The sequence below is a fragment of the Trichosurus vulpecula genome, chromosome 1 (genome assembly GCF_011100635.1).
Source record: "Trichosurus vulpecula isolate mTriVul1 chromosome 1, mTriVul1.pri, whole genome shotgun sequence".
NCBI classification, from domain to species: domain Eukaryota; kingdom Metazoa; phylum Chordata; class Mammalia; order Diprotodontia; family Phalangeridae; genus Trichosurus; species Trichosurus vulpecula.
This window is the reverse complement of record NC_050573.1, coordinates 265,280,630-265,303,041: the sequence shown is the minus strand read 5'-3', so window position 1 is coordinate 265,303,041 and position 22,412 is coordinate 265,280,630. Positions and strand designations below refer to the sequence as shown.

General features: G+C 34.8%; 1 protein-coding gene across 4 annotated transcripts in view; it reads left to right on the top strand.

The window, feature by feature from the left end:
* Positions 1-16,060, top strand: part of PCMTD1 (protein-L-isoaspartate (D-aspartate) O-methyltransferase domain containing 1) — a 55,225-nt gene extending 39,165 nt beyond the window's left edge. For 3 of the 4 annotated variants that reach the window (XM_036769177.1, XM_036769183.1, XM_036769198.1), the window contains 3 exons: positions 6,738-6,909; positions 8,717-8,840; positions 13,293-16,060. In XM_036769177.1, the coding sequence (XP_036625072.1) occupies positions 6,738-6,909; positions 8,717-8,840; positions 13,293-13,660 (664 nt within the window). In that variant the 3' untranslated portion in view covers positions 13,661-16,060. Of the gene's footprint in view, positions 1-6,737; positions 6,910-8,716; positions 8,841-9,316; positions 9,547-13,292 lie in introns of those variants that run through there. The other variant, XM_036769191.1, reaches the window with a different exon arrangement.
* The last annotated feature ends 6,352 nt before the right edge of the window (positions 16,061-22,412 follow it).

The window sequence follows — 22,412 nt, the reverse complement described above, 5'->3', positions numbered from 1 at the left end:
TTTTTGACAGGCTTAATCTCTAGTTCTTCAGCTTCTAAGAAAAGAGGAAATATCAAGAGAAGCAGAGTTTGGCAGAAAACGTTTAAATAAGACATGGCAAATGTCCCTGGTGATAGACAAACAGATATCCATAGGACCAATGAAAATACTGCAGATGTTTCCTCAAATAGGTAATTTGGGAATGTCAGCTGACAAATTAAATTCAGATAAGTGGGATAATTCTGAAAATTTAAATGTGAAGAATGTTTCTATTAAATAATAGAAGGTATGATGTCTGTTTTAATCTTTGTGTCGAATGGAAAAATTAATGCCATTTTGAGGGAAATGGTTGTTGGTGATTAAAAAAAATAATGATTCTTTCCAAAATGACTCAGAAAATAAAGTGTGAAAGTCTAATGAAATAATTTAACATTACTTTGAATCATAGGATTGTACATTTAACATGATCAAAATTAGAAGTAAATTCATTTCCATTCCCTTCAACAAACATTGATTAAGGATCTATTAGGGTTTAGGGCATAAAATGCCAAGAACTGGGGATGCAGAGTCTCAGGAATTTTACATTCTAATGGAATGAATTCAAGACAGACCAATTTTGTTTTTGTTTTTTACTTCAGCTTCAGTTTCCTTAAGTGTAAAAGTTGAACAGTAGACTAGGGTAGCTTCTGAAGTCCCTTCTATATAGATCTGTGAGCCTTTGAGTGGAGTTATTTATGCAAAATTCAAAATACAAAGTGTGACGTGGCTTTCTGATCATCTAAGGGTAAATAGAAAGTCTTATGTGGAGACTATGTGGAATCAGAGCCAGTCTTACTTAAAGCTGTCTGAAATCACCACAGTTTGCAAATTTCTGTAGAGGAGGAGATCAATGTTCTATAGAAGCCACTGGATTCTTATTATATTTCTTTGCTGGGTTGGAACGAAGTAAACCTTTTGTTAAGTGGTCAGTGACATATATAAGAATTACATTTTATCTCCAAATCAAACTTGATCTAATAGTTCTGTTGTCAGATCTGACAAAGTCAAACTAGCAATTGGAGTTACTGAGATTTCTTTTGCGTTGCAAAAGAAGTTAGCCATGGTCATTAAGTGCCCCCACCCCCCTTTTTTTAATCTTGCCAGTATTTCAACTCTTGGCTTACATTTCTGTTAAAGGGTTTTGGGGGGAAATGTTATTACCTAATTTAATCATCAAATTTAATTACAATTTACGGATTTAGAGAGTTGCCTCAGGCACAGACAGGTTGAGTGACTTGCTTATGGTAACAGCTATTGTCTATCAAAATTATAATATAAACCTAGGTCTTCAGGTTTAGTGCTATGATACTTCTCAAAAATGTTACTGTTTTTTTTTTTTTTAATTAAATAGAAACTTACTTGCTCCTTTGAGTGTATTGGACTCTTTAGTTATGTTTTAAATGACCAGATTAAAAAATGCTACTACCCAACTTGTAACAAAAGCTATTTGAAACTATCCACTGAAAAATTATCTACTGTGATTTTGTGCTTTATGTAATCTTTTGTCCTATCAACTAAGGATGTTTTTGGTATGTTTACATTCACATTTTGATATGGAGGTTTTCTAAGCACTTATAAAATATATTTGGTTATTGATGGTTATGAGTGTTAACAAAAAGTGAATTGCATTCTTTTTTTCAGTTAAATTTCATATAAGCACATTAAATATGATATATTTGTATATTCAGCTGACAAACAAAATCCTTGTGAAGTATTTTAAATAAAGATTTTTATTTTGAGGTAAGGCAAAATAGCAAAACAGATTTTAAATATATCAAAATAATATGGAGTAGTCATAGGTTTCTAGTAGATTGCTTTAAGGATTAGTCTTGGGCCTATGCTGTTCAGCAGTTTTGTATAAATTCAAATTTCAGCAAATATTCAAGCATATTAGTATATACAAGATAAGATATAAAAGTAGTAATAGAAAACTGGTCTCATAGTCAGGAAGGCTTAGAGTTCGAATTCCAACCCTGACATACACTGATAGTGTGACCTTAGCCATTTTAACTTCTGGTAACATTGATTAGTAGGGGTACCCCTACCATCACCCCAGTACAAGGCTCTGGAAGATACTACAGAAGGTCCTAGGGATGCAATTTAAAAAATTGTCATAACCATTTGCTTTTAAGTACTTGAATAAAGTCATCAGTAGAATGCATATTAAATATGTAGGTAACAACTTATTAGACTAGCAAAAATGTTGGAGGACAACATCTGAAACCATCTCAGCTTGAGTTATGGGTAAAATCTTGAAGGGATGTAATAAAATTAGATGGGATGTAATGGTATAGATAGCAGTTGTAGGAAAAATCTGGGATGTTTAGTGGATTGAAAGCTAAATATGAGAAATAGGAAATTCTGAAACAAGGATATTGGCTTTGTGGGAAAGATGAATTCTTCCTTGGATACTTTGAATTTGAGTGGGAGATCTAGTTTAAAATGGTAAGTAGGCAGTTGGTGATATAGGACTTGCTCAGGAGTGAGACTAATAATAGATATATAGATCTGGATCTTAACTACACAGAAAGAAAAATTAAAACTCATGGGAGCTGACAAGGTCACTAAGAATGTAGTGACAGAAGAGGATCCAAGGCAGGGCCCCACAGACTGAGAAGAATTGATTAAACAGGTTACAGGAAAAGTAAGAGACAGCAGCAGTGATATGAAACCCAGAAAGAAAAGTATCTAGGTGCAGAATTCGGTAGTGTTATATATTGGGCAGCTAGGTGGCACAGTGGATAGTACCCTGGAGTCAGGAAGAATTCTTAAAATGTGGCCTCAGACACCTGCTAGCTGTGTTATTCTGGGCCAATCACTTAACTCTGCCTCAATTCCTCATCTATAAAATGAGCTAGAGAAGGAAATGGCAAACCACTTCAGTATCTTTGCCAAGGAAACCCCAAATGGGGTCATGACTGAAAACAACAAATACTTCGGAAGACAAGAAGAATTAGGTGTGAGAAAAGGACCTTCATATTTGGTAATTTAAAAAATTGCTGGTAATTTTGGAGAGACCAATTTTAATTGAGTTATTAATTAAGCTGAAATTAGATTATAGGGCATTTGGAAGAGAGGAAGCAGAAGCATGAAGAGGAGATGACTTTTTTCAAGGAGTTTGGCTAAGAAGGGAAGAAGAAATATAGAATGAGAGGGGGAAGGGTTTAGTGAGAGTTTTTGTTCTCCAGCGCGGAGAAAACTTGGTTATGTTTGTTGGTCACAGGAGAGTAACCCAGTAGATAGGAGGAGATGGAAGATTAGAGAGAGAAGTGATGTTAGTGGAAACAGTCTGCTGGAGAAGGTGAAAGGGGAGGGAATCAGAGGTACATGTGGAGGGTCTGGCCTTGGGACCTCCAGCATCAGAAACCGGAACAAGGAGGGATGTAGGAGAATGGGCATCAGAAACTGGAATAAAGAGGGATATAGGAGAATGGGATACGGAGTTTGGCTAAGAGGGAAGATGAGGGAACTCCTGGTGATTGTTCTCCATAAAGTAGGTTTGGAACAAGCACTTTATTGAGTGGGCTAAAGTTTCAGTTAAGGAAGAGTAAAAGGATTGCACTGCTGTCCTGAGGGATCAGTTGAGATCAGACACTGAGGGAGAGTATAGTTTTTATTCCTGGTCACCATATCAAAAGTAGTATGCAACAAAATTGCATGTTAAGTACCTACTTTCTTTATGCTAGGCACTCTGTGATGTGTAGGGGATATAAATACAAAAATTAAATAATCCCTACTCTCATTCAGGTTATAGTCTAACGGAGTGCACTGATTAGTAGATCATGTCATTGCCATAGGTTTGTGTTACAGATGAGATTATTTTTCTGTACAAGGTTGTTCATAGACTTGATGACTCCTATAATTTAGAATTTTGAGTAGGCATGAAATACTCTGACACTTGGAGAGGTATGAACAGCAGCCCCATGGAGTGATTGTCTTAATTTGGGTTGATACGATTCAGACAGGTTGTTGTGGCTCATTGGTGTTATAAAAGGAAGCATACAAATTTGATTAGTAGAGGAGAAATCCATAGACTGTGCATAAGAGTTCCAAGAGCTTCTCTGGCTCCCTGGGGAAATAAAGCCTGCATACCCACACCATTAAGAGAGCTCGCTCAAGCTTAGCAGTGGCAGTGTCCAAGAAGGAAATTTGATGACCAAGTGGTGAAATTTTTTGGCCACAGATGCCTTTAGGAGGTAGTTTGAGTTTCTGGACCAAGCGTGTGGCCCTGGAGCTGGAGGAGCAGCAGTAGAGCACAGTAAAATGGAGAAGAGCAAAACCTGAATTGCTTTTTACTATTATTGCTGTATATTATTTGGACTTTGCAGAACTGAGTGGAAACCTATTTCCCTTCTTCAAAGGATTCACTCCATAAGGATATTTACAGTTAACTGAGGCACAAGAAGACAGGCAATACAGTCCTAGAGATCTGGATTTAGAATCTGAAAGATCAGGGTTCACATCCTTCTTCCTGCACTTAACATAGATTGAGCAAGTTACTCTGTAAGACTCGGTTTTGTCACCTATACATAGGTATGATACCTTCAGTATTTACTTGTGGTTATTGTAAGGTTCAATTGTGATAAAACTTATAAAACTTTTTTTTTGAAAATCTTATGTTGAGATAGGAACTGGTTTTGTGATTTCATTGTTTTAGAGGATTTCAAATGAGAAAATTCCTACTAGAGAAGGTTGGTACTTTCTCTCCAGTTTACATTATTATAGAGTTGTCAGTGGTGTCATTCAAATATGCAGACTGTAAATATTGACTTTAGAATACCACAGATTAACATCTCTGTTGCATTATGCTTTTATTTTGATAAATATGGCCCAATAACTTTATAATCTGGTTCAGGCAATTTTGAGAACAACCTGTAGCTTATGAGTTTGGCACTTCTTCTCTATAGTGCTGAAAAGTTATTTGCATTGTCCAGGGTCACAAAGCCAACATGTGTCAGAGGCTATACTTGAGTTCATGTCCATCTGGCTTTAAGACTAGCTCTCTATCCATTCTGCCAAGTTGCTTCTTAATATAAATCACAGTTATTGATATTTTTATTTGAAATTTTATTTTGAAATTCTTTATACCTATTAAATTGAAAAAAATGTTAGAGATCTTGTAGGCCAGTGTTAACAAGTGAAGAGATGTTATTAATAGTAGGTTCTCTGCTTGAACATTAAAATTGTTGGCTCTAGTTTTTAAGTAGAAGAAATCTGCTTCTCTATATAACCCCTCATCTATTGGTCCCAGTTCTGTCCCCTAGAATATGAGAGTTCTTAAGATATTTTGAAATTTGTGGTAGTGTCCTCTATGTAAGTTGTAATTTTTAGAGTAAATATATTCCCAGTTCATTTTGTTACATCACATAGGTTCAAGTCCCTTCACTGTCATGGTCAGTCTCTCCTGGATGTATTTTAATTTGTTGATATCTTTCAAAATATAACACTCAGAACTGAACACAGTATTCTAGATGTGGTCTGATGAATGCAAAGAAAAGTAGAACTATTGCCTCTATATTTTGGACACAAACTGCAATTTTTGGAAAGTTATTGGAATTGCATTTTTTCCCTACTACGTGCCAAAGCTTTTCCTAAAAGTTATTTTGCCTCGAAATGATGTTTTAGCTTTGTAATGCTGTCTGTCACTCTTAATTTCTATGTTCTTTGTCACTCTTAACTTAAAAGCTGAAGAATTTTTAGATAACAAAAACTGGATTCCATATTATGCCATTGGTTTGTTTTTCCTTACAGGTAAATGTTTTACCAAGGTTTTAATTATTTTGGATATATGTACTGTGTCTTTTGTAATGTAACTCAACATAAGAGTTAACACAAACCAAAGAAAATATTTATAAACTGTTGTTGGTTTTTTTTTTTTTTAATAGAGACTTTAAAAAAGGTATCTGTTTCCCCCTAGAGGCTGTTTTTCTGCATTCAATTAGAATACAGGCAATTGAGTAGAGGCCTGTTATCCCAAACCATATTGTAGTTAGAAATGAGTTGTCAGGGTTAAAAGTTACCTGATTGATGATCTAATTCTTTTCTTTCTGTTGTTTATGTGTGGGAAGAGGGCAACAAGCCATAATATGTCAGGGTAGCTAATTTATTCCTCTTAAGTATAGTATCCTAATTTTAAAATGTCCCTCAGCCTAAGGTTAGCAAAAATATTCTCCGTCCTAGGGGCTCATAATGTTTTACTTGTATGCAGTGATTATAGTAAACAAAATGAGAATGACTTCCCATGTGGTTAAAAGTTATTGCTGTTAATAGTAGTGAGATAAGTACTCTCTAGAGTTTTACTAACTTCATTTACCCATGAACATTTTCCTTTCCATTGGGGAGAAATTTGCCCAAGTGTTTGTTTCCCTGAATTCTAGCTTGCATTGCAAATTATTTTGGCAGATCATGAGACCAAAATCGTAGTAGGATTCCATTAGATATAGTTATTGACTTCAGTAATAGTTTTTAGGTATATCTAAGCATAAGTTAATATTTTGACAAATCAGATTTTCTTTCCCTTTGATTGTGAAATAGAACAGGTTTGGTACTCAAAATTTTATATTGAACTTGGATAAAATAATCTAATAGAATACCAGAGTTTAAAGTTAATAACATTACTTATCAAATGAAATTAAAAAAAATTTTTTCTAGACTAATTTTTCTTGAAAGAGAATTATTCTGAAATGAATATTTACACATGCATATTATTTTCCTTACAGATTTGAGTTTTGTGAACCAGCATTTGTGGTTGGTAACTGCCTTGAGATAGCATCTGATAGCCATCAGTATGACCGGATTTATTGTGGAGCTGGTGTCCAGAAAGACCATGAAAACTACATGAAAATATTATTGAAAGTGGGAGGCATTCTAGTCATGCCTATAGAAGATCAGGTGACTTTCACTAATCTTTTTCTCTTAATGGTGTCAGAAACATGTGAATTTTCTTCTTGTAGGTTATAGTAATAAGTTATTAATAAGTGTGTGTGCGTATATGTATGTGTGTATATAGAAATACATATATGGTAATTTTTAACTGATAGTAGATCAGCATCCTCTTTATGGTCACCTTTTATCAAGATGAATTTAATAAATGAGAAGCTGAAAAGGAAAGAAATAAGATTTACTAAAACTCGTGTGGATAATAAATAAGCAATAAAACTTTTATTTGAAGAATGTTATATGAGTAATATTGTAATATTGTATGAATTTGAAAATAGTTGTTTATTCTAGAAAATGTGTAAATCAAAAGTCCCTATTTTGGATGCCGTAATTAAAAAGCATTCTGGTAATGTTGTAAGTTTCTAAGTTCACTGTCATTGCTTTTATAAAACTCATATCATCCAAAAATGTATTAAAGAGAATAACAGTTTTACATTTGTCCAGTAAGGAAAAAAAAGACAGCCTAGTGACTTAGAAGATAGCAAAATAGGTCTTTGCATGTCATCATATTTTCTTAGTCCTATTTTTCAAAATAATTTTAAATAACTTTAGCAAAAAAAGTTTTTTGCCAAGTATATTTTAGAAATGGTGTATTTAGATTACTTTGGAATGTTAGTAAGGATATTTGTTTTTTAGATTTTGTTGTAAATATGCGTATTTTTGTAGTTGAAAAAATTACTAAATTAACAGTTATAATATCTGGTTCTAGATCTAACTCTATGCTTTTAAGTAAACACTTAACCTTTCATTTGCAAAACAAGAGAGCTTGAATCATAGAGTAATTTATAAGATCCTTTACAGTACCAAGATTTTGTATTTCTGTTATGCTTTGACCAAAGATTTTGCTTTAAAGTTTACATTTGTACTACTGGTTGTCTATTAACAAAACTGTATTGTTAATAAATATGTACTTATATGGAATGGTGAATGTAATAAACATTAATTTTCTAAAAAAAATTAGTTGTCAGAATAATCAAAGAAATTGATTCAAAAGTATTTTGATGAAATTAAACAGTAACAGTAATTATCAGTATGGACAGGAAAAAAAATTTGGTGTTGAAAGTATCCTCATGTTCACCGATATTAGTTGTAATTTAATTTTAATTATAATCCTTAGGACATTTAACAAGGATTTCAGTTAGCTATTACTCAGTGCATTAATAAACATTTATCTTACATTGGCATGGGAACATATTGTTTAGTCACATAATATACAAAAATGGTACGCCCAATGTAAGTGTGGAGGTACCTAGTGATTTTCCAGCACTAGCTTTGGGTTTCTGCTGATCCTTTCACATTATTTACTGGTTTGTCTATTGACTAGAAGAATTTATTGTGGAATGTTGATGAAGTTAATTAACAACAACAGTGATCAAAGCTTCGTTAATACTTGCTTTTAACCAGCTGAACTTAACAGTTTTTTGACAAGGGCTGAGAGTTTTAACTCTTACATAGTGGTGTTTCCTCAAATTGAGCCCCTCTAATCACTCTTTTTTTATATTTACCTATACAGTTTTAATTTAATTTTAAGCTAAAATCTTAAACCTGCTATATACAGTGCATGGTAATCACATCTTTCATGATAAATACTAAAATCAAAGTAACCTAAGATACATTTTACTCTTTTTGTAGGGCTTGTCAGTTTCTGATCACCTCCTCTAAATGATCAAATAAAGTAGTGCTGTACACCTAATTAGATTATTACAATTATTGGGCAGCCTGCTTTCCTAGATTAAACTGTTTGATTTTTTTCATTTAGTTAACTCAGATTATGCGAACTGGACAGAATACCTGGGAAAGTAAAAACATCCTTGCTGTTTCGTTTGCTCCATTAATACAACCAAATAGGAATGACAATAGCAAACCAGATTCAGTGGGATTACGTAAGTATTTTTGTTCTTTCAGACCAAAGAATTGCTGTATTTAAAATATTCTTTTTCTTTTCCTAAGTAGGTCAGCATTCCTGTATAAATTGTGTTCATAATTTACATGTGAAACTCATGGATTATTTTGCTAAATATATGATAATAATGAAGTTATTTTGCTGTGTATAGCTTCTCTAGGGTTGTATTCCCAGAATGCTTGACCCTTTAAAATTTCATAGATTTCCATATCTGTACCAAAATTAGTTGGGACCCTGTTTTGGTTTTTAGGGAACTGCTGTATTATAATAAAATACCAAATTTGCAGAATTGATGCCAGCGTTTTGAAAATTTTTTTCCTCTGTATACTTATTTCAGCTACATTATCCCCTCTCTTTTTTAGCTTTGATTGTTTCTATAATTATTAGGTATATACAGTATGACTTTTGGCTATTAAAAAGAATTTTTAAAATTGCTTTTGTCTGTCTTTTTCCTAGCCTGATATTGGGAGCCATGTCAGTTAAAGTAGATGGATGAAAAGGAATGAGAAAAGAGAACTCAAGATGATAACCTCATTGCACAGCATTAAAAATTTGAGTTTATAATTGCCTAAGTGTAAGCATTATGGTAATCAAACATAAGTAGATTTTTGGAGTCCACAGGAAATATCAGTTAAGAAAGCATTTGATTTGCCCATTATACCTATAGCACTTTGTAAAAATAAAATCACAAATAATCAACACTCAATATTCTTTGCTATTTTATCTGCTCATTTTAGTTTTGTATTTTAAAAAGTAGAATTGAATCTAGTTTTTAAAAAGGTGTAATTACTGTAATTATTTAGATAACATTCCCTATTAACATTATCTTTGCAGTAGCATAAGCATGAGTGAGAATAAAGTACTTTTTGATCATATCAACACATTTATGAAATACATAAATGAGATATTATTATTATTATATCTATAAAACAAGCACCATTATGATAGGTATGAAAGTGTTTTTGCATGATAAAATCAGTTAATCAGAAATATCTCAAAAAACATATCCTTTTGGCAGTTCTTGCTGTAAGAGTTGATTTTTTAAAAAAAAATCATGAAACTAATGAATATTCCATTAATCTGTATAATCAGTCATCTTATGGTAACATAACAAAAACATCTTGAAATTTAGAATTAAGCAATATATGAACAAGTCTCCTTTTCCTAAAACTATAAATGGCTTTTTCACCAGAGAACATTTCAGCAAATAGTAGAAAGTGTCAAAAACCTAAAAGTAACAGAAACATGTTGTCCTGATCATACTATTTTTAAAATCTCTTAAACAACTTTTTAAAATATAATGATAACACTTTTCCCCCTGTGGGTTTGTCACAAACTTTAGTTGTGCATCAATACTTCTTTTGTTATAATGCACTATAAAAATGAGAATTCTTTTGTTAAAGATTTTTAGCAAAGAATTTTTAAGTCTTTTAATAGAAGTCAAAAAAGCAATTTAGTTAATAAGCAGAACCTTATTTCAAAAATATGTATATCCTGTTTATTTTTAAAACTTCATACTTTGCTAGCACAATAAACTGTACTTTACTCCAATATGTTATGTTAGTAAGGTATACTTTTAACTGAATTTTGGTAGATGAAAAATTGACTTTGAACAGCCTAGATTGATACTGTTTGACCTATTATAAACAATATCCCATGCTAAAGTAGGATAAAAACAGGTATTGAACAGTAGGTATAGTGCTGTGAGAATTCCACATTGTTTAGCAGCTGAAACCTTTTTGCATCATTCTAGAGAATGTTCAAAGAAGCATGCTTATGTTATTTTAAGGTCTCTTAATGCTAAAAGCTTGCCAAAGTGTAGTTATAATTGTTATAATTCTCACTCTGCGCAGCGCTTAGCCAGTGATTTCTAAGGTTCATTGACAGCCCAGGATTTTATGGAATTTGATAGAAATATCCCTTGAGCAGCTATATCTAACATAGGAGGATACACAATTGAGGGAGTCACATGAAGATGGATATAAGGCATCAGGGGCTGAGGGGCAGATGTTGTGAAAGAAGGCTGCAGAGCTAAGCTACTCTTTTGAGAATAACACCCACATTTGACTGCAGACACATTTCCCATGTTATTTAAAGAATATGTATCTGTTTTGTTAAAAGACTAGCGTGAGTAACATAGGAAATAACAAAAGGGTTTTGGTGCTTCTGCAAAGATACTTTCTTGCTCTTGTTTGCATTCCTAGGATTCTGTGGATTTGAGGGGCTACTGTTCTTAAAAGCTGGCTCTCAACTCTGGGATCTGTTTTGTGCTGTAGGCCAGTGATGTCAAATCTGAAGTAGAAAGGAAAGGGTCACTATACCACACATAAGGTTTTCTGCAGGCAATTACTGACTTTAAAAAACGATATCAACACCTATGTTTTTACCATATTTTATTTGTTAAATACTTCCCATTTACATTTTAATCTGGTTCAGCCATACCCAGGAGTATTTGAGGGTATTTTTGATATGGGCTGTAGTCAACTTATTATCCAGGGAAGGGTGAGGAGAAGAAAATAAGCAAGGTGCTTTGATCAAGAAAGAATTAAGAACATTGGTGATGAGATAGAAAGATTCAGAAGAAAGAACAGAGATAGGTGGCTAAGCACCTTTTATGTACAAGGCACTGTACTGGATGCAGGAGATAGAAGGGGAAAATAAAAAACATATACATAACATATATATAATAATACTTGAAAAGAGAAAAGAACCTCCTGAATTCTCTAGCTTCCAGCCCTTGCTAGACATGCTCCAAATTTGAATTTGGCCCTGATATGAGTAGCAGAGGATTAAAATATTTTAGCCATAGTAGCATTAGAAAGTTGGGTAGGTGCTTTACTTCAATGGTCGTTTTAGTTCCTTTTGAACTTTAAAAATATTGGGTTCATTTTGGATTAGTACTGGAGAAGTTTTGTAGTTTTAGGTGTCCTAGATGGCCCGGCCTGATTTTAGTTCTTTTTTGGGGACAAGTATTATGTGTAGCCTACTGATTCTGTTCATTCCTCTTCACCTTTTCCACCATTCACCTTTCCTCTTCTGTGATTGATAGTATGTGTGCTGTCCTTCCTCTCCCTCACCTTCCTCTGTTGTTTTATAGGGGTCCTTCCAGATTTCTTTTTAGTCCTTGTAATTGTTGATCTCAATTGCATATGTATTCTATTTGCATCAATATACCACACTTTATTTAACTATCACCTTATTGTTATGTGTTTATATTGGTACCGTTTTTTTCTTTTGCAATTTCTAGTTATAAAATTAAAACGAAAAGACCTGAAGTACTTTCCAAATGTGACTCTGTGATTCTCTGAAATGTTTTTTTTTTTTTTGAGAGGGGGAAGGCAAGGCAATTGGGGTTAAGTGACTTGCCCAAGGTCATACAGCTAGTGTCAAGTGTCTGAGGCTGGAGGGTCCTCCTGACTCCAGGGCCAATGCTCTATTCACTGCAACATCTAACTGCCCCTGAAATTTTCTTTTAAAGATCCTTGAATATATAGCTCCTTTGTTTTGTTTTTGATAATGCTCTCAGGCTGTATCATGAATTGCTAGGTCAAAGGGTGTTATTTTTAAAAAGCTTTTATTGCTAACTGCCAGATCATTTTCCAAAAAGATTCTATCCATTTATAATTCTGTTCATAATCAATTTATAATTCTTTTTACAAAGAATTGGTATAGCTGTTTTTCTAGCCCTCTACCTCCCAGCACTGAGTTTTTTAGCTTTTAATGATTTTTACCAAGTTGATGTTACTTAGGTGGTACCTGAATGTTTTAATTAGTATTTCCATTGATTATCAGTGAGGTTGAGCATTTTGTGTTTTTTTCTTAGAAAAATTGTTCATATCTGTCCCATTGTGGACCTTTATAAATGTTTAACATCTGTCATATATGATACCATATTTACCCCCAGTCATTAATTTTCAAAAATTTTGGTAGAAAAAAAAAACACCATCAGAAAGTGGATAGAGTACTGGACTTGGAGACCTATGTTGAGATCATTTCTTTGACATTAGTTAGCAGTGTGACTCTGGCAAATCACTTAACCCCTCTGAACAGGTTTCCTAATCTATGAAGTAGGAATAATAACTGCAACACCCACTTCACAGGCATGTTGTAAGCCTCAAATGAGATAATATATCATATAGCCTTTTGCAAATTTGAAAGTGCTGTATGTCGATGATTATATTTTGTTAACTTTTATTTTTAATACCATCGAGCACAAATTATCTTGTGTTAAACAATTACTTCTATTTCTTTGATGGAAAAATCACCTCTGCAATGGAGATAAATACTTTATTTCACTTTCTTCCATCTTCTCACTTCCTTTAAAAAATGTTTATCATCTGTTTGGAATTCACTAAAGTATGAGATTAACATTCTACAGTATTCTTTTTTCAAGAAATAAAACTTTTTTTAACCTTTTATCTTTTTTCTTTAGCCCCATGTGCTGTCAGGAATCTACAAGACTTGGCTAGGATTTACATTCGGCGAACACTTAGAAACTTCATAAATGATGAGATGCAAGCTAAGGGTATTTCTCAGAAGGCTCCTCCCAAAAGAAAGAGGAGGAGAGTTAAACAGAGAATTAACACATATGTATTTGTGGGCAATCAACTTATCCCTCAAACTCTCGACAGTGAGGATGAGGAAAAAATGGAAGAAGACCACAAAGAAGAGGAAGAAAAAGACCACAGTGAAGCCTTGAAGCCAGAGGAGCCCCCTCAAAATCTGTTAAGAGAGAAAATAATGAGACTACCCTTGCCTGAATCTTTAAAAGCATACTTGACATACTTTAGGGATAAATAACTCAAGTGAAGTAGAAAGGATGCCTACTGATAATTCCTTTATTCTTGAAAATGTAGCATTTGTTATAAATAGATCAACAGATAGAATTATGTCTTTCACTAAGACAGAATTACAATGAAAAAGCCTAGCCAATTTCTGTCTTATAATAAGGAAGACTTAGATTTATCAGTAAAAGTCCCTTTTATAAAATCTATTTTTCTTTAAATTTTGAAAAAATGCTGTTTTAACCCAGAGAGATACTCCAAACTAATCAAGATTTTGTGCATGGTTAAAAAAAAAATTAATCCTAACAGATTTGTATTGGGTGAAGGGTAGATGAAATTTTATATCTGGTTAAGTAATAATTTGTTTATGTATTCTGGTTTAAATGGCTGTTGGCATTTTTTCTAGGAAAGATTTTAAAACATGAAGACCTACTTATAATAGTGACAGCAAACTCTTTGTAGATTTATTTACTATACTTTTGTTGCAGTCATTATCGCTGGGTTGTTATAAATGTATTCTGGGTAATACATAAGTGCAATAACTGAGTACAGATACCGAATAAGCTGGCTTTAATAAAAATGCAGTGTCTCTGGTACAGACAGCCCTGTTACTATATTTGCATTTGTTGCTACTGCCAAAAGATCTAGGGGATGGGAAGTTACTGTTTCTCTCATAGAGACAACTTAAGGGAACATCGTGCTAATATTAAAGCAAATACAGAATTAATAGCTCTTAGTTTGTATGAATATGCTACAGTTTCAGTCTAAATGAAGAGATCCAATTCTTGGGAATTTTAGGAGATCACATTGAGTTCTTTTTTAGTTCATGCAGTAGTTATTACACATTTGGCAGAAAAAGGTCGTTGTTCTACATTTAATATTTTAATAGACTAGGAAATGAAGAAACATTAGCTATTCATTGTTGGATCATTGTAATAGCAGGGCCTATTAGGTTTGTTAAGCAGATGCACTTTAGTAAGTGGAACTTAAACTTCTGAGTATTTTTATTTTACAAGGTAGGGCTATGTGGGCGTATCTATGCTTCTGGACACAACTTTCAAGTATAAAACAATTTTCACAGAGATCTTAATACATTCATTTGTTTTTTGCTTTTGTGTGTATGTGTGTGGGTGCAAATTTAGGTTAAGAGCCATAGGATAACTTGGGACCTACAGTATGCTCATTGGACTCCTTTCCTTTTTTCTTTTTATTCGTTTGGGAAAGTTATTGGAATTTTCACCTTAGCTTATGGATTGCTTTTTTTTTTCTAGCCTGCCTAATGTTTGAATCTTAGTTGTAGAATATCAGTGAAAAATTAGAAAATTTAGTAAAATATGTTGTAAAAGCCACTATGAACAGAAATATTTTGTATATTGGGCCCAATGGAAGTCATTCCTTAGCAAGAAAACTTGCATGTAAAGTAATTACTACTGAAATAATAGTATTACAGCAATTTTATTTTAAAATAATGAAACAGTACATTGCCCTTTTATTACCGCCGGAAGCATCACAGTTTAAATATGTACTGATTTGCTCAAGGAAACTAGCCAATATGAACATGGTATAACAGGTTTTTTATCTGCCTATGGAGATTCAAACAGTAGTAGTAACACATAAATATACAAATTTAGCTCTACTGTACATAATCTAAAATTAAGTATGTAGAGTATTTTAAGTTTCACTTGCCTACTTCACTAGTTTCACTTATTATAAATGAGAGTGTCTTATTGATACTTAAGAGGTAATTTCCCAAAAGATCTGCATTTTGTATCTCTGAGGGAATATAGATCTTCATGGTCTTCAACAAAATTGAATAAACTATATAACTGCTATTGGAAAATAATATTCTAGTAAATTTATTTACTGGAATTACACTTGTAGTTTTTTTAAAATAGTTGCATTTAGGAGTTTTTATAAACAATAGTATTAGGATAAATTTTGAAATATTACTTAGCTATCAGGTCTTTTCATTTGGATATTTTGTTTCTGATAAAGTTTAAAATCTTAACTTCCAGTTGCCCACCTATTTTCTAGATGGGGCAGGGTAATTTACATTTTGTCCCTTTTATTTCTTTTGGAGCCTGAAGCCAATATGTAAAAGTACAAAGATGTTCATTTTAATGATCACCTCTTCAAAAAGAAGGCTTTCTTATAGGATGCATGTGAAGACTGACTTATTTCATTGCATTTCATTCTGTTGTATACTTGATAAGATGGACAGTAGATAAGCAAGATTACTCGGTGTTTAATGTTTGTCATTGAAATGTTTTTTTTAAAGGTTCATTCATTTTACATTTGCAGATTTATTGCCTTTAAATAAAGACTTAGAAATACAATATTAAAATTAAAATGAGATCTTTTGCTTTTGTTAATAGAGACAGAATTGTAATAAATTTGTTTTGTGGTTTGTGCTTAACATTCTCTTCATGTTTGCAATGGTATCGTAAATTATGATTGCAGGAGACAGCAGGGTGCAAATTATAATTCAGTGGAATTTTAGAAGAGATATTTTGGTTCAGTGAAAAGAGTGCTAGATTTGAATTTTCAAGTCCTGTACATAAGCCTGGACTTACCACACACAGCCACTATACAACTTAGGGCAAATCAGCTGACCTCTCAGTTTTTTTTTTTAATCTGTAAAATGAAGGGGTGGAACTAGATGACTTCAAATCCTCTATGATCTTCAAATGGAAGAGGTAGGTCATATAATTCTATACATTTAGGGCTGGATAAGACATGAAATTCTTGTCTACTTCATTTTATGTAAGAGAAAATTATGCTCAGTGACATAGTGTGATGCCCTAGTAATAATACATAACTAGTTGGTGACATAGCCAGGACTAGTGAGTACACTGGTTTCATGATTCGTAGGTAAGTGTAATTTCCATTATTATGCATCATGATAGATTTTATTAATGAAAACCCATTTTATAAACATTTCATAAGAAAAAAACAGTACTTCACATTTTTATGCAACTATCCAGTGCCTAGGCATTATTCTAGGAACTGGGGGTACAAACACAAAAGTGAGACATTGCCCTCAAGGACCTTGCATCCTTTTGGGAACACAGAACTTCACAGAGGATATAGAAGTGATTTTTGAGGGGATTTTAAGGAGGAGGCACTTAAACTGAAGGGAGGTAGAGCTTCCAAGAAGCAACAGGGAACAGCCTGTTTATAGGAAATGGAAGAGAGGGAATGTTTTGTACAGGGAGCAGCAAGGAGGTCAACTTGGCCAAAGATCAATGTAAGAAGCAAACTGTAATCAGTCTTGCAAGGCAGGCTGCAATCATATTGGGAAGGGTTTTAAATTCCCTTTTATCCTAAAAGCGACAGGGAGCCACTGGATCTTCTGAAGGAGGAGAATTATGTGGTTAGACTGTTTCAGAAACACTGATTTTGAAACTGGTGGATTGGACTGTGGGAGAGACTGGATATATGAAGACTAGGAGTCTTCAGTCAATACAATATTATAATAGAGATGATGAGGATCTAAATAAAGATATCCATGGTATGAGTGGAAAAAGGGAATGTATAAGAATGATGTCAAGGTAGACCAGTGAAGAGTTGGTAGTTTCTTGTTAATTTGGGTGGGTGCCTAGAATTATGATGGTACCCTCAAAAGCAGAGGGATGGATTTACTTGTATACGTGGAAATTAGGTGGTAATATCTCAGAATGTAGTTAGGAGAGACGAGAGTGTTGACCATCTTGATTTAGGAGATGGTAACTGAATTCATGGGTACTAATGACATTTGTAGTTGAGAAAAAGAACCACAGGAGGGAGTCCTGGTGTGTACTCCTATTGTAGGGATGTTGGGATACATGGGATCCATTTAGGTAGGAAGATGAATAAACATTAAATGCCTACTGTATAGTGGGCATCACTAAGTTGGGAATACAGAAAGAGGTCAAAGACGGTCTCTGCCTTCAAGGAGCTTAAAAAATGTCAGGAAAACCCAGGGAGGAGAAAGTATCCAGAAGCACATCAAAGATGGCAAATAGACTTTGGTTTTAGCAACAGGGAGATCATTGATCAGAGCACTGTGGTTACAAAATAAACCAGAAAGTTCCTGCCCTCAAGGAGGTCTGTCTGACGAGGAAGACAAAAATTGTAAAAACAAGCTATATTTAGAATAAATGGGAAATAGAGGGATGGCACTACAGTTAAGGGACTGAGAAAAACTTTCTAAAGAATGGGGATTTACTTGGAAGCCATGGAGAGCATTTCAGTCCTGAGGGACAGTTTGAGAAAATGCTCTGAACCTCTGAAACAGTAAGATTGTCTGTCACAGGATCAGAGTATATGGAAAACGGTAAGATGTAAGAAGATTGAAAGGGTGGGGAGAGGGTGGGTCATGAAGGGCTTTGAACACTAGAGAATTTTGTATGTGGCCCTGGAGGCAGTAAAGGAGCCATTGAGGTTTAGTTTGTAGGGATGTGGGTCTGTACTTCAGGAAAACGACTGCTGGCCAAATGGAGTGATGTATTGGAGTACAGAAAGAACTGAGGCAGGTAGGCCTGCCAGGAAGATGTTGGAATAGTCCAAGCAAGACGTAATGAGGGCCTAAGCCAGAGTGCTGGCTACGTTACAGGAGAGAAGGTGGCATCTTCAAGAGAAATCACTAAGTTGAAAAAGCCAAGCCTTAGTGACAGATTGGATATGGGGGATGAGAGTGAGGATTGGAGGATGATGCCTAAATTGTGAAAGTGAGGGATTTGGAGGATGGCATTGCCCTTGACAGTAATAAGGAAGATAGGAGAGTGGGGTGGGATTAAGGGGAAAATAATTTCAGTTTTCAGTATACTGAATTTCAGATGGACAAGATGTGTGAAAGGCATAGAGAAATGAAATGGGGTCAGCAGAGAGATGAGGGCAGAAAAGGTAAATCTGAGAATCATCAGCATGGAAAAGATAATTAAATCCATGGGAACTGATGAGATCACCAAGTGAAGTTAGTATAGAGGGAGAAGACAGCCCAGGTTACAGTGCTATGAGACACCTATGATTTGAGAGCCTGACTTGGATGAAGATCAAGATTAAGAAGGAGCAGACAGATAGGTAGAGGAGAACCAGGAGAGAGTAGTGTCCCAAAATCCTAGAGAGAAAAGAATATTGAGAAAAGGGTGATTGTCAGAAGCTACAGAGATAAAAAATTATTAGGATTGAGGAAAGGTTATTGGAACTGGCAATTAAGAAATCACTGGTTACTTTGAAGAGCAAAACATTCCACTTTTATTTGAATGCTGCGGTCAGAAATCAGATTGTAGAGAGTTAAGAAAGTGAGAGGAGAGAAAATAGAAGGGTGTCTGTTGTCGAAGGCCTTCTCAAGGAGTTTAACCACAAAAGGAAGAAGAGATATAGTATGATAATGGGGTGGAAGGATCAAGTTAGGGTTTTTTTTTAATAGTGGGGAGACATGGGCATGTTTGTAGGCAGTAGGGAAGGAACCAGTAGTAGAGATTAAAAATAAGAGAATAGGAATGATGGTAGGGGTAATCTGTTGGAGACAGGATGAAACAGTTGCTTGTGCACATAGAGGGTAATGAGTGATGCCTTGGTAATGATTAGGGCCATCTTTTCATGTGAGACAGAGGTGAAGAAGGAGATAATGACAGAAGGCATATGAATGATATGAAAAGGAGAGGAAAAGAGGCAGCACACAGAGAATGGTCTCACTTTTCTCTGTGAAATATGAAGCAAGTTTCTCAGCCAAAAAGGCTGGGAATAGAGAAGCCACAGGAGGCTATAGAAGAGATAAGAAGTTTGGAAGAACCACTATGGAAGCTAGGATAATAAGGTTATAAAGAAGGTATAGAAAAATTGCCAAGCAGCAATGAGGGCCTAGTTAAGCCTGTGTAGCATTTATAGTGGACCCAATCAAAATGGTTGCTTGATTTTCTCCACCTTCATTCAGCACTGTACATGTGTAGCAGTGAAGGCAGTGGATGATTGGAGTAATCCAAGGCTAAGCTTGATAAGGCTTAATCAGCAATATAACAAGGAGCCAGGGACTCAAGAGAAGGGAACTGGTTTACCAAGAGGTCAAGAAGGGGAAAAGAGAAAGCGGCTAGTGCAAAGATGTCCTGGGACATTACGGCTGAGAGAGAGGTAGAAAGACAATAGATTATGATCAGGGAGTTTCAGAGGTTTTTTTTTTTTTTTTTTTTACATTTTAATTTGTTTTTTAAACATTCTTTTCTTTTTTAATTTTGAGTCCCAAATTCTCTCTCTCTCTCCCTTCCTCCCAGCCCTCTTCCACCCAAAGAAGGCAAGCAATATATCAATTATACATTTGAATTACTGAAAAACATTTCTATATTAGTCATTAAAAAACCAAGAAAAATAAAGTGCAAAAATTATACTTCGTACACAGTGTTCATCAGTTCTCCCTCTGGAGGTGGATAGCATTTCTCCTTGTGATTCCTTTGAAATAGTCTTGGATCACTGTATTGAAAAATTGGTTGTCCTGTGACAATCACAGTGGGAAGCTCTCTCTTGGTCATTGATGGCAAGCAAGATTCTTGCCAGAGTCCTCCTTAATAGGCTGATCCTTCACCTGGAAGATGTTCATCTACCCAAGAGCCAGTGTGGCTTCAGAAAGGGCCAAGGAATTGTTTATATGATGTTTGCTGCCTGAAAACTCCAGGAGAAATGCCAGGAGCAGAACAGAGTTCTATATACAATGTTTATCAATCTGACCAAGGCCTTTGATGTTTTCAGTTATGAAGGTTTGGGGAAGATCATGGCAAAATTGGGTTGGCTGTAGAAGTTCATGAGTATTGTCTGCAAGTTCCATGATGGCATGCTTACATAGGTTCTAGATAATGAATAATGCTCTCATGCTTTCCCATCCACTGATGGAAGGAAGCAGGGCTGTATGCTTGCTTCTGCAGTTTTTAGCATGATGTTTTCAGCAATATTGTTGGATACCTTCAATGAAGATGAAAACTGCATCAAGGTCAGGTGCTGCACTGATGATAAATTATTTAACTTGAAAAGGCTACAAGCCAAGATGAACGTAAAGGGAAAGTTGTATGACTTTTTGTTTGCAAATGATTGTGCCCTCAATGCAGCCCCTGAGGTTGAGATTCAATGGAGTATGGATTAATTCTCTGCCACTTGTGTTTTATTTTGGCCTGACAATTAAAACAAGTTCTCCACCAGCCAGCACTATACCATCCATACATGGAACCATCATTTGTAGCAAGTGGAGATATTTAGAATGCCATGGATAAGTTACCATGGCAATATACTTTCCAGAGATGTACATATAGATGACGAGGTTGATGCATGCATTGCCAGAGCTAATTCAGTGTTTGGGAGGCTCTGAATGAAAGTGTGGGAGAGAAGAGGTATTAGGCTGCATACCAAACTGAAGATCTTATAGAGTCATTGTGCTGACCTCATCGTTGTGTGCCTGTAAAACCTGTACAGGATATCAGTGCCATGCCAGGAAACTGAATGGCTTCCTTGAATTGTCTTAGAAAGATCACCTGGCAAGATAGAGTACCAGACACTGAGGTCCTTTCTTGAGCTGAACTGCCAAGTATTCAAACTCTACCACCCAGAGAGCAACTCCAATGGTGGGGTGATATTGTTTGAATGCCAAATTTATGTTTACCTAAAAGACTATTTTACAGAGAACTCATACAAGGAAAGTGCTCTCACTGAGATAAAAAAAAATGTATGCAGACATTCTCAAGGTCTGTCTAAAGAACTTTGGAATCAGTTGTGTGACAGAGGAGACACTGGCATAGGATCTTTCAGCATGGCATGCCCACATCAAAGAATATTGTGCTGTATAAGCAAAGCAGAATTCGGTGGCTCAAAAGAAATGTAAGGTGGTAAGTTTAGAGATGTCTTTGCTCCAAATGTTCATATGGACCATTTGCGTCCAACCCATTGGTAGAGTCTTCTGAGCTCATATTGTTCTTATCAGACACAACTAGACATGCTGTACCTTGACCCCAGTATGGTAATGTAATTTTTGTCCTTTTTGAGCACGAAGGACAATAACCAACTAATCATATTTCACACCCTTTAACTTGGAAGCTGCTAAATCTTGTGTTATCCTGACTGTGGGTCCATGTTATTTGAATTGTTTCCTTTTGGCTGCTTGAAATATTTCCTCTTTGACTTGGGAGCCCTGGAATTTGACTATAATATGCCTAGGAGTTTTCATTTTGGGATCTCTTCCAGGAGGTGATTGGTGGATTCTTTCCATTTTTATTTCACCCTCTGGAGCTAAGATACCAGGGCGATTTTCCTTGATGATTTCTTGAAATATAATGGGTAAGGTCTTTTTTAGACCATTGCTTTCAGGTAATCCAATAATCCTTAAGTTTTCTCTCCTTGATCTGTTTTCAGGTAGTTGTATTTCCAATGATATATTTCAGATTTTCTTCCATTAATTTTTTTTGACTTTGTTTTATTGTTTCTTGATGTCTCATGCATTAGCTTTCACCTGGCCAATTCTAATTTTTAAGGAATTATTTTCTTCAATGAGATTTTGTACCTCTTCTTCCATTTGGCCAATTATGTTTTTTAAGGTATTATTTTCTTCAGGTGTGTGTGTGCGTGCACATGTGTATGTGTGTGTGTGTGTGTGTGTGTTTTGTGAAGCTGCTAATTCTTTTTCATAGTTGTTTTGCATCACTCTTTTATTTTTCCAATTTTTCTTCTATCACTCTTATCTCTTTAACTCTTCCAGAAATTCTTGTTGGGTTTTGGTCCAATTACAATTTTTCTTTGAGTGTTTGCTTAGC